Below are 15,083 nucleotides of genomic sequence, written 5' to 3'. Positions count from 1 at the left end.
TATCGGGTTAAAGGTATGTATTGGATAAGAGAAATGGTGGTAAAAAAGGTTGGTAGATTAGTGGATGTAGGTTGCAGTTTTAGGCTTGTTTTGTGGCTATTTTGGGTAAGTTTAAGGGTGTGATTTGATGGAGTTTTAGGGCTATGATGGTAGTTGATGAGGGTTAGGAAAAAAAAGTTTTAGATCTGTGGTACATTGTGGCAAAGGTTTGATAGAAATCGATAGAAGTTGCTGCAGATAAGTATTGTCTTGTAAGAGCAGAATTGTCATTGAAGAAACAGTAATTTAACCCAAGAGATTTGAGGAGAAAATTTGATAAAAAATCTTAATTTATATAACAGCAATGATGACCAATTTAATTAAGAAAATTTTGATAGTATAACAGCAAGAAAATCGGTGCAAGTTGCGATAGTAGAATTCTCGTCGAAAAATTTCAACGGTTTGTGATGAAAATTTACAGTAACATAAGAACGTTTTTAGAGATGAATTCCTCAATAGACCAATCTTAGATAGAAGCCAAGATGATCTATGAAGCGTATAAGAAATTTCATTTAAAAAAGATAGCAAATAGATCGGTTCAAGATAACAATATATTGTTGAAATTTTCTACAGCAATCCTTCGTTCGCAAAGATGATAACTTTTATGATGAAAGGAGTTCGCAGCACGGAATAGATAAAAATACTTCTTCTTAGTATTTTGAATGAAAAAATTACAACAGCAAAAGGTATTGGTGATAGGAGAATATCATATCTCTAATGCAATTGGAGGTGACGATAGTAGATTGAATAAATCTACGGCAGAAGATGACGGTGGAGATGACGACGTCAAGAGCAATTATGACAATTGCTTGGCTGGAGGTGGGTGGCAGACAGCAAAAGCAGTAAGATCGTTGCTTTGATACCAGATGATAGAACCCTAGAGGAATTTTATGTAGATTGATCTTTGAAGGAGATCACTCCTTGGAACACTATAGGGGTTCCACCCTCCTAGAAGTCGGTCAAATAGTTGTAATTGTAGATAGATCTTATTATGAGAGAGATGGAAGCTACATGCTTATATAGGGCTCCAAACCCTAACCCTAGGGGTTGTTTCCTAAGTAAGTTACCCCTTTAGCCATCAATCCTAATCAACCAGTAAAAGGTGACGATGGTGGCTAGAAAGCCCAAATGTCCAAATATAAATTATAGTCACTCTTCTTTATAGGATAGAGGCAGCTATGTAGGGTTTATTATAATCTTATAGGATTTTATTAGTTGCTTCTTGATTGAATATGACCCATATAAAGTCCTATCATGTCTATGGGCAGTATTGGATGGGTTTGGCAGCTTATTGGTCGGTGGCATTGCAAAGCGTAATTGATTTTACCACCCATGCAATGTACTACCACCTAGCAAATGGTCCGAGCAATGCCAAATTAGTGTTTCGATGGTCATATCTAAAGCTAAGTTAGTACCACCTATATCCCTATTTTCCAGTATTTTTTTCTTAATTTACTTCACGTTTTGGCATGTTTGTTGAATATATAAATACCTCGTGATTTACTCCATGTTTTTTTACACTACAGAGGTCCTTATGGTACACTAATAATAATAAGTCCTTCCACGGGTTTAAATAGATGAGGAAAGAAAATATGATCGATTATTTATAATCGTTAATTTCCAACTGCCTGTTGTTAGAATGGTTGAGTTGATTATAACAACCACCGAGGTGGTCGATGATGTGATACAAGGTGATGATTTTGATGATTAAAATGATATAATAGTCACTGAGGTTGTCGATTACATGACCATTAAATAGGGATTATCTCGACTTAGTTTGAATTAAAATTAAATCGGTTCTAAGTCAAAACGAAACATAATTGGATGATTTGATATAGAAACGAAAGTCCAATTATGATTTAAAATATAAATTAAAATTAAAACCGATGGTTTTAAATTAACTAAATATAAAATATAAATATAAATAAAATATAAATAGGTTCTGTGGTGTAGCTGTTAGTACTTTAAACTTATAGCATAATAACTTATGTTTGAATCTTTGTAGAGTAATTTATTTTTTTTATCAATCAAATTGAAATCGAAACGATTTGGTTTCAATTTTAAATTTAATAAAATCGAAATAAGTGATCATGAAACCATAGTAGTCACTGTCAAGATAGTAGAAACGGAGATGACCCATTATATGACCCGATCGTGACAATTTCGACTACAGATGGGATGATCAATGACATAACACAATCACCCCATTGCTAAGGTGGCATGATGATCGATGACATGGCATAATCATTCTTGTATAATGGTTTTCGTTACACGTGATATGACAATCACTGACATGGCCTATCCGATGTGGCAAATTTCATCTTTTGGGTAGTGTTGATGTCCATGTTATCATTTGAGCTGGTGTACATGTGTCAAATTATGAAAGGACAATTTTGCCCCTATCAATTGTTTAATTTGCTTACACTTAGCTGAAACTTCTACCACCCTTCTTGCTGGTGCTTGATTTATTGACTCTCTGATCCAGAGGTTGTTCACAAACCTGTATCTACTTATGTATTTTATCTCCAGAAGATAAAAAAGGGAAATGAATTATAAGCTTGCAAACAAAGCCCTAATCATGCTTTTGATGCATGACAAAAAATGTAAACCTATGTGTTAATTTACATAATTTAGATGCCTATGGTTGATCAGAGAGAAATTATAATAGTGCTATAATTTCAACAGCTGATGCACCAATCTTGCCGATAACTGGAATTCGAAACAGAGCAATTTCTCATGGAAAAGATAAATAGTAATCTTGTTTCCTGCTGCATGTGATTTCTTAACCAAATGCATGTACCTTAGTTCTGATGAGTCACTTGACAACTGATATTAAGTTGATGCATGAACAATCTCACAAGGAAGTGGATCTTTGAAGCTTGCAGAATGTAAAGGGAAAATTGGTTTGCAAACCAATTTTCCCCATGTTATTGATTAAAAGAATGAGCATTTGAAAGCTGATGGAATCAGATTTGAGGTGGTTACATCTCCCATTCAAGGCTCCAGGAATAGGATCCTACATCTTGCTTGTCATTTTGAAACTAAGCTGTTCTTTGGTTTCATATCTTCCCCACCTTCACCGAGTATTGTGCTGCCAATTCTAGTTGGTGGCCAGTATCGGAACACCGATCTGCCAAGTATGTTCTTTGCAGGAAGTGGACCCCTGAAGGATAGCTTGTCAGACAGAAGGTATCCCAGATTGAAATATTCTGATATTAAATTGAAGGGCTAAATTAATGGCTAATCTGTTAATGAAAAAAGATTACCATATGTGCGAATCATAACTGTTATTGCGATTGTCGCCCATGACAAATACAGTGTTTCCAGGCACTTGCTGCAGCAGAATGACACAATGGATGTTAAAGAAGCACATTTCTATTTTGAAGAAATTATGCAAAGCGATGCATTCAAAAGAACAGTTGGAAACGCATTATTAAACAAAATATCATGCTTACCTGACAGGCAGAAATCTTGCTATTACCAAAAAATGCAAAAGCAAACATGTGAAGCAAGCAGAACATCTTTCACTGAATGTACAAGTTTTTTTCTTTGAAACCACAATAAAGAATGTCCCCAAGTTCAACAAGAGCAGTGATATAATTATTCCTTGATAAAGTCTGCTAATGCTCATAGCATGTCTGCTTTTCAATTTTTGTTGGACAGTAGACTTCAAGGATAATTTTGCAGTTAAAAAAAAAAAATCATGCTGCAGTATTTCTTTGCAATCTTGAAGATATATTTTACCACATATTTCTCTCATTAATTACCAAAAGCTAAAAATGAAATGATGAAATCCTTACAATTGGGCTCATCTCATAAGACGGTGACTCAAGAATGAAATCTTCGTCTTTCACTATGCCATTTACTACTAATTTGCCATTGTGAACCTGCAAAGCGAGTGAAAATCATCAGCAATTCTTTCTGCACAAATAAAAATTACGTGCTACCAAAAGCTAAGAATTGGAATGCTGATGATTTGTCTTCACTCATTTATCGAATAAAAAGGAAAAATCACATACAGGAAGTAACATAAATGGGTATAAATCTAAGCAGCAGTATTGTTCCAGTTAATACAGCGAATTGCTACTCAAATCTTTATCACAAGCAGCTTTTTCATTATTCTTTAATTCAGAAATGGATATATAGATAATGTTCAAAACATGATGGCCTATTTGCAGTAGGTAGCTGTTTATTAATACTTAGAGTATCTCCAACATTTGTCAACAAAGAGGATATAGGCATTGCTTTTTTTAATAACTCTACATGTTCCACACAGTTAAGTGAGGCAGGGAGAACAGACATCAGAACAAGGCCGAGTACAAACACATTCAGTATTTCAGAGCTACTTTCTTGATTTGGTCATTTGGATGCAGCTACCAGATGCTTAAATTCAAATTCTCAACTTACCCAAGAATTAACCTTGGCAAGATCACTCCTTATTGGCACTTAGCTTTCAATTGACAAACAAGGTTTCCATTAGCATATATAATCTGCAAGACATTCTTATTTACACTGTAGCTATACCCCCCTTAAAATCTGATCAGGTCAACATCCCAGGTTCATGGTATTTGTGTCCTGTACTGTGGAAATACATGATCCAGTTTATCACAATTGGAGATGGTTCACATTTATAGCTGCAAATCAAGTAATACAAAAACAATCTGAATAATAAATCCCTACTCTAAATCCACTCAAGAAGAACTAAAAACAATGAAGCACTCAACAAGCAAATACAACATAAGAGTTTAAATAATTTATCTACAAACGTTGTCTTGTGAACCAACTAGCCCTAGACTTCATGTGCCATGGACCAATGCAAGTGCATACATCATCGCACACACATAACATAATCCAAAATGTTGTGTTGCAGATACCTATAATTCTTATAATGCACAAAAGCATTCAAAGCTGGACTAATTTCTCCATACTAATCTGCTACAACCTATGTTTCTTTGTTAGTTAATCAAGTTACCTCAATGAACTGGATCAACCTTGCCTGGTAGCACTATTCTCAGTTCAGAATAATCAAAGTTAAGATAGGAATAACCTGAACCAATGAACTAAAGGCAGGTGACAACCCACCAAATTAAACTAAATAAAATCTTCCAAGTGAAAAGATACAATTTGGAAACTTTAGAATGCATGGTAAGTTGGTATCCAAATATGCAGGCACTTAAGTGGTTTACCTTATCATCGTAGAACATATAAAGATCATGTAACCATTATTAGGACTTCTACATTTGAAATATGTGGCGTCTGATTCCTGGTAAGAACTCCAGAATGGGATGCCATTTCACTTATAAGATTTTATAAAGTAAATATGTCATGTCTAGGAGATCATATCAATATCTCATTCTCAACCCATTACAACAATAAGAAATGAAGTGAACATCCATACAACATCATAACATAATATAGATAGTCACACTACATCTTCTTATCCAAACACAAAAGAATTAGAATAATATTACAATACAATTATCACTGTAAAAGTTTTGTCAATCGAGCAAAGCATAATTAAGTTACTCACTTCTACAACATCACCCTCCTTGGCAACAACTCTTTTGATAAATACATCATCATCGGTATACCCCACTTCCTGCACGTATCATTCCAGAAAGCGGAGAGGATTGTAGAAAATTTGCATACAATGAATCTTGGTCTTTGAAGGTACTTTAGTTACCTGCAAAACTGGTGGGCTTTTGAAGATGACTATGTCATTTACACATGGTTTTCTGAAGTAATACGAAACCTAATGAAAGAAGAAATACAATTAGTTGCAGCAATTTTAGGTGCACAAATCACATCTTCACCTGGTAAGCATTCATAATTTTGAATTGATGATAACATTATCCGAGAAAGCAGAAAATTAATGGGCAAAAATATGACTGAGTTACACCAATGTGACTTTTTATAGAAAGATGAAAGGGGAAACCAACATAAAAAATCACTAAGAGCTGAAGTTATCACTCCAATGGGTTAAGCTTTAGCATTTACTAGCCATTAGTTTGTACTAGATTTTCTACAGATGAGACAATTTCCAGAATTGAACATATGCTTTACAGCTTACAAGTAATATGTATATTACAAAGCATGCCAATTTTGAGTCATTTTAGGGCAAGCAAATTCCATGATCATGCACAGTAAAATTTTTCCGAACTCAAGTTCTTGGGGTTAAACAAGCCCAAGCGCCTAGTTGCACTAAATTTTTTTCCGGCGGTTTATGACACCAACAGGGATGGTACAGGTTAGAAGTGGCAAAAACCAACCTTCCAACCAACTCAACGCGATCTTAGTTTGGGGTCCTAACCCCAAATCTTGCACGCAGCTTGGGGTAATCATTTTGTATGCAGCAACAGCATCAAGAACTTGAATCCGATATTTTTTTCTTCAATACTTTAGCAACCAAGCCAACAATCAAATCAGTTCCCGTAAGAATAACACAATAAAAATCAAATTTCGTTCCCCCTTCTAAGAACTTCAACAGAACTGATGATAAAAATTGAACTTTGACTACTAATTGGATAAAGATCTTCAGATTAAAAGCAAAGGAGGGTACCTTCTCGGCGACAACGCGGTCACCGATATCAAACGTTGGGTACATCGAAAGAGAAGGAATGAACCGCGGCTCGGCTATGAACGTTCGGAAGGCCAAGGAAATCGCCAACGCCCCCAAGATAGTCTTCGCATCCTCCTTGGTAATACTCACCCATTCCGGTAAAAGGCCCTTCTTTTTCTCCTTCTCATCCCCCTCCTCTCCTCCATTCCCACCTCCTCCGTCGCCATTTCCACCGCCACCACTCTTCCAGTCAGACAGCGGCGGAGAGTCGACCTCGCCGTCCCGCGCTTCCACTCCTCTCCCACATCCGACCTGACTCCGGCGCTGCCTCGGCCGGGAAACCCAAAAGTTGGAGCTTTTCGGCGGGGAAATGCAGCGGGCGGAACTAAAGGTGGGGTTTTTGGAGGAGCAGATGCATCTGGAGGGATTGGGGTTGGGATTCTCGGTGGGTAATTGAGAGGTGGAGCAAGAAAAGGAGGTGGAGAAGTTGGTGGCTCTGGTGACGGAGTTCTTGGACGAGGAGGAGGACGAGAGGAGGTGATTGGGTTTGATATTAGGGCTTTGGGAGGTGGGAGAGAAGAACTGGAGAGAAGACATTATCTTCGTCTTCGTCGCCCCCTTCCCTTCCCTCCTCGCAGATAAACCAAAGCTTCGAGCTAAGAGTTACCAACAAAACGAAGAATGGGAGGGACGCGCTTTTAGGTTGATTTGTGGGCACGGCAATGTCAAATCAATTGGCGATGCATCGTTGAGATAAATTAGATGGCAGCCGATTAATTTTTCTCAAAAATAATATGAAATTCACATATTAATTTAAAGGCGAATTCTTGACATCAATTATTTAAAGGCGAATTCCTATAGAAAAGCTTGGACTAATTATATATTAGTTTTAAATTAATTATCTTTAATATCACAATCTTATGCTTTTAAAAGTTACATTAAGTTCTTATACTTATTGAAGTAAAATATTTAACTGCATTACTTCAATAAGAATATCTTTCTTTCTCTTAATTTTTAATCATATAAAATTATCTTTTTAACTCTTTATAAGAATATTAAAGTTTCACTTTAGTAAATATAAGGATCAAAATATAATTTTTGAAAGTATAAGAATCGAAATGCTAAAAATAACTAATTACAAAGATAATATATAATTAATCAAAAATTGTATATATTTTAATTTTTTAAATAATCTTATTTTTATTTTTTTTTAAGGTTTTTCTCTTCCTCCGGTTCTATAAATTAAGAACTGGTCCAACAAATTAAAATGAACCAAATTAATAATAAAAAATAAATAATGTTAAAAGTTATGAAAATTAGGAAAAAATATTCTGGAAGGCACAAAATTCTATATCCGGGTCTTTATTTACTGAATAATATTGAAATGTATAGATATTAAAACTAAATTTGAATACTTTTAAAAGTTATAAAATTATTCTGGAATGTTTAAAAATATAAATAACTGAAATATTTTGATATGTATGGTAAATTATTTTAAATATATTATATTATAATTTTAATTCTATTTCATAAGCTTATTTTCCAAAAAAATAAAATTATTTTACTGAAAAGCATGGAGCCGTTTGATGAACTAAATCTGTGGGTAAAACCAAGAAAAGATAAAAAGACAGAAAAAGAACCAAAATAGGGGTGCTTTTTAGGACAAAGAGTTTTTTTTGTTTTTTTTTTTCGATTCACTCATTATTTTGTATAAGTAATGATTTTTATATTATCTTATAAATATAACCTAATGCACATGTCAATGGTGCTCGGGTTGATTAATTGTACGGAGATGAAGAAATAAAAGGTATTATCAGTTTTTGTGTGAGCAAACGATAATGTTATATTTATTAACCAGATTTAGGGATGAAAATGTATTTGTAAACTCTGATAAAAAAAAGGGATAAATTTTTGGGCCATTTTCCTTTAAAAATATCTTTATTTTGGGCATTTCCCAAATAGTTTTTCCCATTTTGATTTTTTCTAAACCATAATCCCTAATTTAAAAACTGTTCAAATTGTCCTTTTTCATTCTCTTTCATTGATGTTATCATTGTCGAGTTGTCTATCTCATCAAACCAGTTGTCACCTATTCTTTCATACATCATTATCATATGTCGCCTCCACCATCACCCATGTGTCTTATATCACCTCCCCTCCCCTCTATCTTGTTAGAATTATTGCTCATAGTCCTCACGAGAGGAAGGAGGGCGTGGGAGAACTATTGTCGCCCTATGCCCCATCAAAATCATCACCCGCAACCCTTATAAGAGGAAGAAGGAGGTGTGAGAGCCATTATCGTCACCTCCTTCTTGCACGAGAGCTATGGGGGTGGTAGCTTTGATGAGATAGATGGTGACAGTAAATCAGAGTACTAGCAGGAGCCTTCATGCCTCCTCATTTCTTATGCGAGAGCTATGCATGGTAGCTTTGGTAGGATAAAAGGCAATAGCCATTCCATGAGAGCTACGGGTGGCAACTGCGACAAGACAGAGGAGATGGGAGGTAATGTAAGACATAGGACGATAGCGGAGGATGTGAGAATGGGTCGAACCGAGCAGTTGATGACAACAAAGACGACGATAGAAGAATGATAAAAGAGGAGAGATAATTTGGATATTTTTAAATTATAGGATATGATTTAGAAAAATTAAAATAAATATAATTATTTAGAAAATATCTAAAATAAGGATATTTTTTAAGGAGAATCACCTTTAAAAAAAAATTTGTGTGGAAGAAGGCACATGAACAATTTGAGTGAACTTGGCAAGGAACAAAGGTGCCACTTGACGATCAAAAGAAAGTGTCAACAATAGTGATTTGGTATATTCTTTCTTTTGGCCACTAAGTTTAGGATATCTTTCAATTTGTGTGTGAAGTTAGGCAAATCTGCCATAAGGGATCTATTTGATTGAAAGGAAAGATGAAAAGATTCCAAGATTTTTTTTTTTTTGGTGGCATTTAGAATGTAAAAGAAAGAAATAAAAATGAATGCTCATTTATTTCATGTTCTTGGAAGGCAGGAAATTTGAATTTTAGTCATCCCTTGAAATGTTTCACAAAAATTACAGAAAAGAAAAGGAGCAGCAAAATATATCATTCACTAGAGATTTAAAAGAAGTCCAAAGAAAATTATTTTTTTAGTCTACTAATAAATAAACAGGTATGTCATTCAAGACTATGAAGGTGTTTTTATGATCTGCACAATCTCTTTTTCACTAAGATATTAGACTTACATACACACCTTCTTCCTGTTCACCGTTCATGGTAGAAATAACGCCCTAATAAAAGATTAATTTTAATATGAGAAATATTATCAACCCACCTCTATAGGATAATTAGCTGTCTTATTGACCTTAAACTACTATCCTAAAATAATTAAATCAAAATGAATGATATTCACTCTTTTAATCCTTATAAATTAATTTAAATTTTGTTTTTCTTCGAACATTATCAATAGTCAAATCATGATGTGTCTTTAATCTCATTAACATTATCAAAAAGGACAAGGAATTATTAGATTAAGTGATAGATAAAAATGCACACAAATGCAAAGCCTCCACCATCTCACAATATGGTGAGATCTAAACACAACCTAGAGATTGATTGCTAACATAACATTCAGACAATAGGAATCAGTGGAGGCAAAACAAAGCAGGTCAACACTGAATATGATCACTGCCTTTAGCATTACAAGTGAAAGAATGAAGCAATATTTTGTATGTCGCCATGTTGGAAGACATTTATTTATTACCACCATAAGTCACAGTTGGCAATTCATTAATTGATGCATGTGTTCCAAACTGATGAAGCCTCATTTTTCTAGTAACTTCAAACTTTCAAGATTCAAACTAAGTGGAAAGTGAGCCTCTCTAAGCTGAAATATGGATAGTGGTAATTTTTTTTTGTTCCAAAACTTGGGTATGCTTTGGCATTTCCTTGTCATTGTCCATATGTCTTTGTTAGAACATGTGAAGCCTTGAAATATCATAACATACAAAACTATTTCAGAACTCATTAGCATGAATTTTAATCTTGAAATATTTCATAATTGAACCTCTAAATGCTTGTTATTTCACAAATTGTTACCACGAAGACAAGTTGCATTGGTTAGTTTACACTAGTGTTTATTTGAAGCTAATAAGGAAAAGTTTATTCTCACAAGCACTTGGTCTCTAAATCAACATCTAAAATTAAACTTTATTTAAGTTGTTTGTGTAGGGAAATCTTGAGAGTGACATCATATGCGCAGCGGAAGAACAGAAAATAAAATCCCAAATTCCCAAAGATATGTTTGTTGTTGTGTGAAGATTGATGCGCAAAAATCTATGAAATAAAAAATACACGTGTGAGATAGATTGTGTTACATAAGGAGATCGTATATCCATGAATCCCTACAGATCTCTAGGAGAGGGTGAAGGAGGTCAAGCGCTCTCCTCTCTAGCGGTGATCCACACAGTAGGACTGCGATGATGCTCCTCAAATCTTCAGGCCTGCTCTGAGGTAGAGAGGAGGAGGAGAATAGGAGAGGAAGCAAAAAGTTCTAGCCTATAAACTATTGAAACCCTCATATTTATAGAGGTCCCTTGTCAACTTAACCCTAATGGATCCTCCCCTATTGGGTATCGAATCTTCATCTAACTACCCAAGCCTCTTAGATTAGTGGATCTCTATCCAATAATTCAGGGGCTTATTGGATATCCAATAAGATAGGGGCTCTAGCGGATATCTCATATCCGAACCTCTACTTATCTTAATGCCTACTATATGTGTGTGACCTTCTAGGCCCAATATCGATCTGGCTTTGAGTCATACCTGTCAGAACTCCTTCTGACTCAATGAATTATTATCTCCATATAATTCACTCGACTCATCGATTGCGGACGTACTAGGCCACTACGTCGCAATCCCCAAACGATACAGGGGAATCCAATCTATTAGGTCTGTCTGTCCTTAATTACCATGTACCTATAGTCCCTCATCCATCTAATATTCTAGAGATAATATACCGAGCATGGTGCTGTCAAACCCATATGGTTTATACTTGAGTCTCGCTCTAATTGGATTCTCCCAGAGAACTCTTTCTCTCTTATTCTGAATGACCCTAGCCAGAGATTTGTTTGAGCAAGAACATATGAGACATTCCTCTCATGACACCGAGAGTGGATGATCCTCTATCGACACTCAATAGCCCTCGTAAGGTTGACTACCACTCCCGATGACCTGTTGTGTTAGATCTAGGACATCCAAATATATATGTCTGGTATCAAAGAGTGGAGCACTCATATAGGACATCCTTGGTGTCTCAAGTTTAAGGACCAGATACACCGCTGGCACTACGAAATCGCTGTTTGACAATAAGGCATCATCAACCATTCAACATTCCGTAAGCAGATCAATCAGTGAACTCATTCCCAAGTGAGCACCTGTATTGTATCCCTAGTGTCCCTGCACAAGCAGCTATGAGACCACTTGCATCCATCATATTGACGGGTATACAACACACTAGTCTATCCGGTTATCTCAATGTCCCTCTTGAGTAATCTATGACTGGGATTATTTAGGATCTGTGTTTAAAGGTGAATCGATCTTATTATTGTGATCTTATCACGATCCGATTCCCATTGCACAGATCCAATGACATCACAATATATATATATATATATATATATATATATATATATATATATATATAATAAGTAATATAAAGTAATAAATATCAAAATATAATAAGTAAAAATACCGTGTGTCAAGTCACACGTGCCATCACTCACGTGATTGACTTACATGACACCTATGACTAGCAATCTCCCACTTGACCTAAAGCCAATCACCTATGTGTCTGATCCCCATCAGACCCCTGTAACGCTTAAAGATAATCTAAAACGACAACTTTGTTAGTGGATCTGTAATATTATCTTTGGATGAAATTCTTTCCACTACTACATCTCCTCGGGTCACGATCTCTTTGATCAGGTGGAACCTCCTCAAAACATGCTTAGATTTCTGATGAGACTTGGGTTCCTTTGCTTAAGCAATCGCCCCATTGTTGTTATAATATAAGAGAATCGACTCCTCGCTGCCTAGCACGACTCCCAGATCTGTGATGAACTTCTTCATCCATACTCCCTCTTTTGCTGCCTTTGTTGCAGTACTGTACTCCGCCTCTGTGGTCGAGTCAGTAGTAGTATCTTGCTTGGAACTCTTCTAGCACACTGCTCCTCCATTCAAGATATACACATACCCCGAATTTGACTTGCTATCATCGACATCGGACTAAAAACTCGAGTCCGTGTAGCCTTCAACCCTAAGGCCACTACCTCTATATACTAGTAAAAGATCCTTAGTCTTTCTCAAGTACTTAAGGATACACTTTACTGCTTTCTAGTGCTCCAAGCCTGGATCCGCTTGATACCTGCTCGTGACACTCAAAGCATGTGTTATATCAGGCCTAGTACATAGCATGACATACATAATAGACCCTATTACTGAGGCATAGAGTACCCTATCCATGTTCGTCCTTTCTTCAGGAGTCTTTGGGGACATACTTGTTGAATCTCAGATTTTGATGATGAAATCAATTGGTAAAATATTTGATCTAATCTATATGTTGAGATAAGTGTGCAGGATTAACTATGATAGCAGTAAGACATAAAGCAGATGTTGGGTCGGAGTCAAAGATCTGACGATACGTCAAAGATTCGGACGATGTGTCGGAATTTTACCATAAGCTCACAGAGAGTTCGTTAGGAGCTCACCGAGAATTCGTCGGAAGATCGCTGAGAGATTATCGGGAGTTCGTTGAGAGTTCATTGAGATTTCATCAGAAGTTCATCGAGAAGTTCACCGGAAGATCGCGGAAAAAACAATCGACATATCAGACAAGAGATTGCTTGTTTAAGTGTCTTAATTATCATAGGTAGACCTTAAGTTAAGTTAGGATTGAGAGGTAATCCTACTAACTCAGTTAGGGGACAACTAGGCCCTTAACAGGGTTGAATTAGGCTGGTTGAACAACACATTTAGCACCTGAACTCATGGCTGACGGTGGCACCACTTGGTGACCCAATCTCCTAGGTGGTCTGGGCAGTGGTACCGCCGGTAGTTAATGCTGCTAGCGGTGGTACTGCCCTTATCAGGTGGTGGCACCGTCATAGCTCAGTCTCCGAGCTCTATCAGGCGGTGGTACTGCCCAATATCAATCTGCAGGCGGTAGTACCACCCAATAATGGCGGTGGTACTACCAGTACCCTGAAATCCAGGGATTGACACTTTTTGGCTCCAATTCTGAAGCCATTAGGGCTTATACATACCCCACTCTTTTCTGCATGAAAAGGCACGAAAGTGTGAACAAAATCTTGAATTCTTGGGGTGTTAGAAGTGTTATAAAAGTGCAAAGAATCCTCCTCCCTTTCTAGTATTGTGATCATTCAAGAGAGGTGTGAGACTTGTAAGGGTTATCTCCTAAACACATGAAAAGGAGAAAGCACTGTAAAGAGGTGGTTGATCTTCGTCTATTGAAGGAAGACCATTAGTGGATGCCGGTGACCTCGACGGAGGAGGAATCGAAAGTGGATGTATGTCACACCAACCGAACCACTATAAATTCTAGTTTGCATTTCTATTATTGTTATTTACTTACTTTGCAATAGCTTCACTTCTTTCTTACTTGGCTTTCACTACCCTTATGAACAAATACGTTTTCAAGTTATCTTCCGGTATCATTCTTAATATACAAAGATTTTTAAATCAACATTTTAATCTACTACACTAATTCACCCCCCCCCCCCCCTTAATACTGACTCGATCCTAATAATTGGTATTAGAGCTCAGTTACTATTGATTTGGTTTAAAACCCAAAAGAGATGGCTTTTGCCGATAATCAAGAGGGTCATTCAATTACACGTCCACCTATTTTCAATGGGACGGATTATACATATTGGAAGACTAGAATGAGGATCTTTCTAATTTCAATAGATTTTGAGTTATGGAATCTTGTGGAAAATGTCTTTCAAAGGTCTTCTCTTCTAATGAATGATTGAAATAAGTTAGAGAAGAAGACTTTCGCTTTAAATGGCAAGAGAATTATTAAGTTCTTTTCATAATTTATTTGATGAATGTAAATTAGTTAGTAAAAAATATAAACGGTTGAAAAAAGAGCATGCTTCTCTTGTTAGTAATTTTGATAGATTAAAAATTGAGCATAATGATAGTTTAGCTCCTTGTACAAAATGTGATGAATTAGAAACTTTTAAAATGGAGAATTTGTAACTACATAAAATCTTAGAAAAAATTGAAATAGGTAGCAAATCCCTAAACATGATTCTTGCAATAAGAATCATATTCATAGAAGAGATGAAATCAGCTTTGTGAGTAACACTCATAAAAATTCAACCATCTTTGTTAAAGGCCCAACTTTGCATGTTTCATCCCGAAATCCCGAAACAAATGTAACTTTTGTTGCAAATTTGGACATATTACCTAT

At 35.9% G+C, this 15,083-nt stretch overlaps 1 protein-coding gene across 1 annotated transcript; it reads right to left on the bottom strand.

The window, feature by feature from the left end:
• Positions 1 to 2,785: 2,785 nt before the first annotated feature.
• LOC135652103 (chloroplast processing peptidase-like) lies at positions 2,786 to 7,290 on the bottom strand. Its single transcript, XM_065172803.1, has 6 exons — positions 6,599 to 7,290; positions 5,723 to 5,791; positions 5,570 to 5,638; positions 3,840 to 3,926; positions 3,306 to 3,373; positions 2,786 to 3,202 (listed from the first exon to the last, which is right to left on the bottom strand). The coding sequence occupies exons 1-6, from the start codon at positions 7,193 to 7,195 to the stop codon at positions 3,070 to 3,072; spliced, it is 1,023 nt and encodes a 340-aa protein (XP_065028875.1). The 5' UTR covers positions 7,196 to 7,290; the 3' UTR covers positions 2,786 to 3,069.
• Positions 7,291 to 15,083: the final 7,793 nt, after the last annotated feature.

This window comes from Musa acuminata, chromosome BXJ3-11, assembly GCF_036884655.1.
Source record: "Musa acuminata AAA Group cultivar baxijiao chromosome BXJ3-11, Cavendish_Baxijiao_AAA, whole genome shotgun sequence".
In the NCBI taxonomy this organism is placed as follows: Eukaryota; Viridiplantae; Streptophyta; class Magnoliopsida; order Zingiberales; family Musaceae; genus Musa; species Musa acuminata.
The sequence above is the reverse complement of the archived record's forward strand: the minus strand, read 5'-3'. Positions and strand labels throughout refer to the sequence as shown.

Coding starts and splice junctions, on each gene's coding strand:
- LOC135652103 (XM_065172803.1), bottom strand. CDS start 7,195: ATGTCTTCTCTCCAGTTCTTCTCTCCCACCTCCCAAAGCCCTAATATC. Junction 3,927..5,569: donor AGGAGGGTGATGTTGTAGAA/GTGAGTAACTTA, acceptor CTCGCTTTGCAG/GTTCACAATGGCAAATTAGT. Junction 3,203..3,305: donor AGTTATGATTCGCACATATG/GTAATCTTTTTT, acceptor GCTATCCTTCAG/GGGTCCACTTCCTGCAAAGA.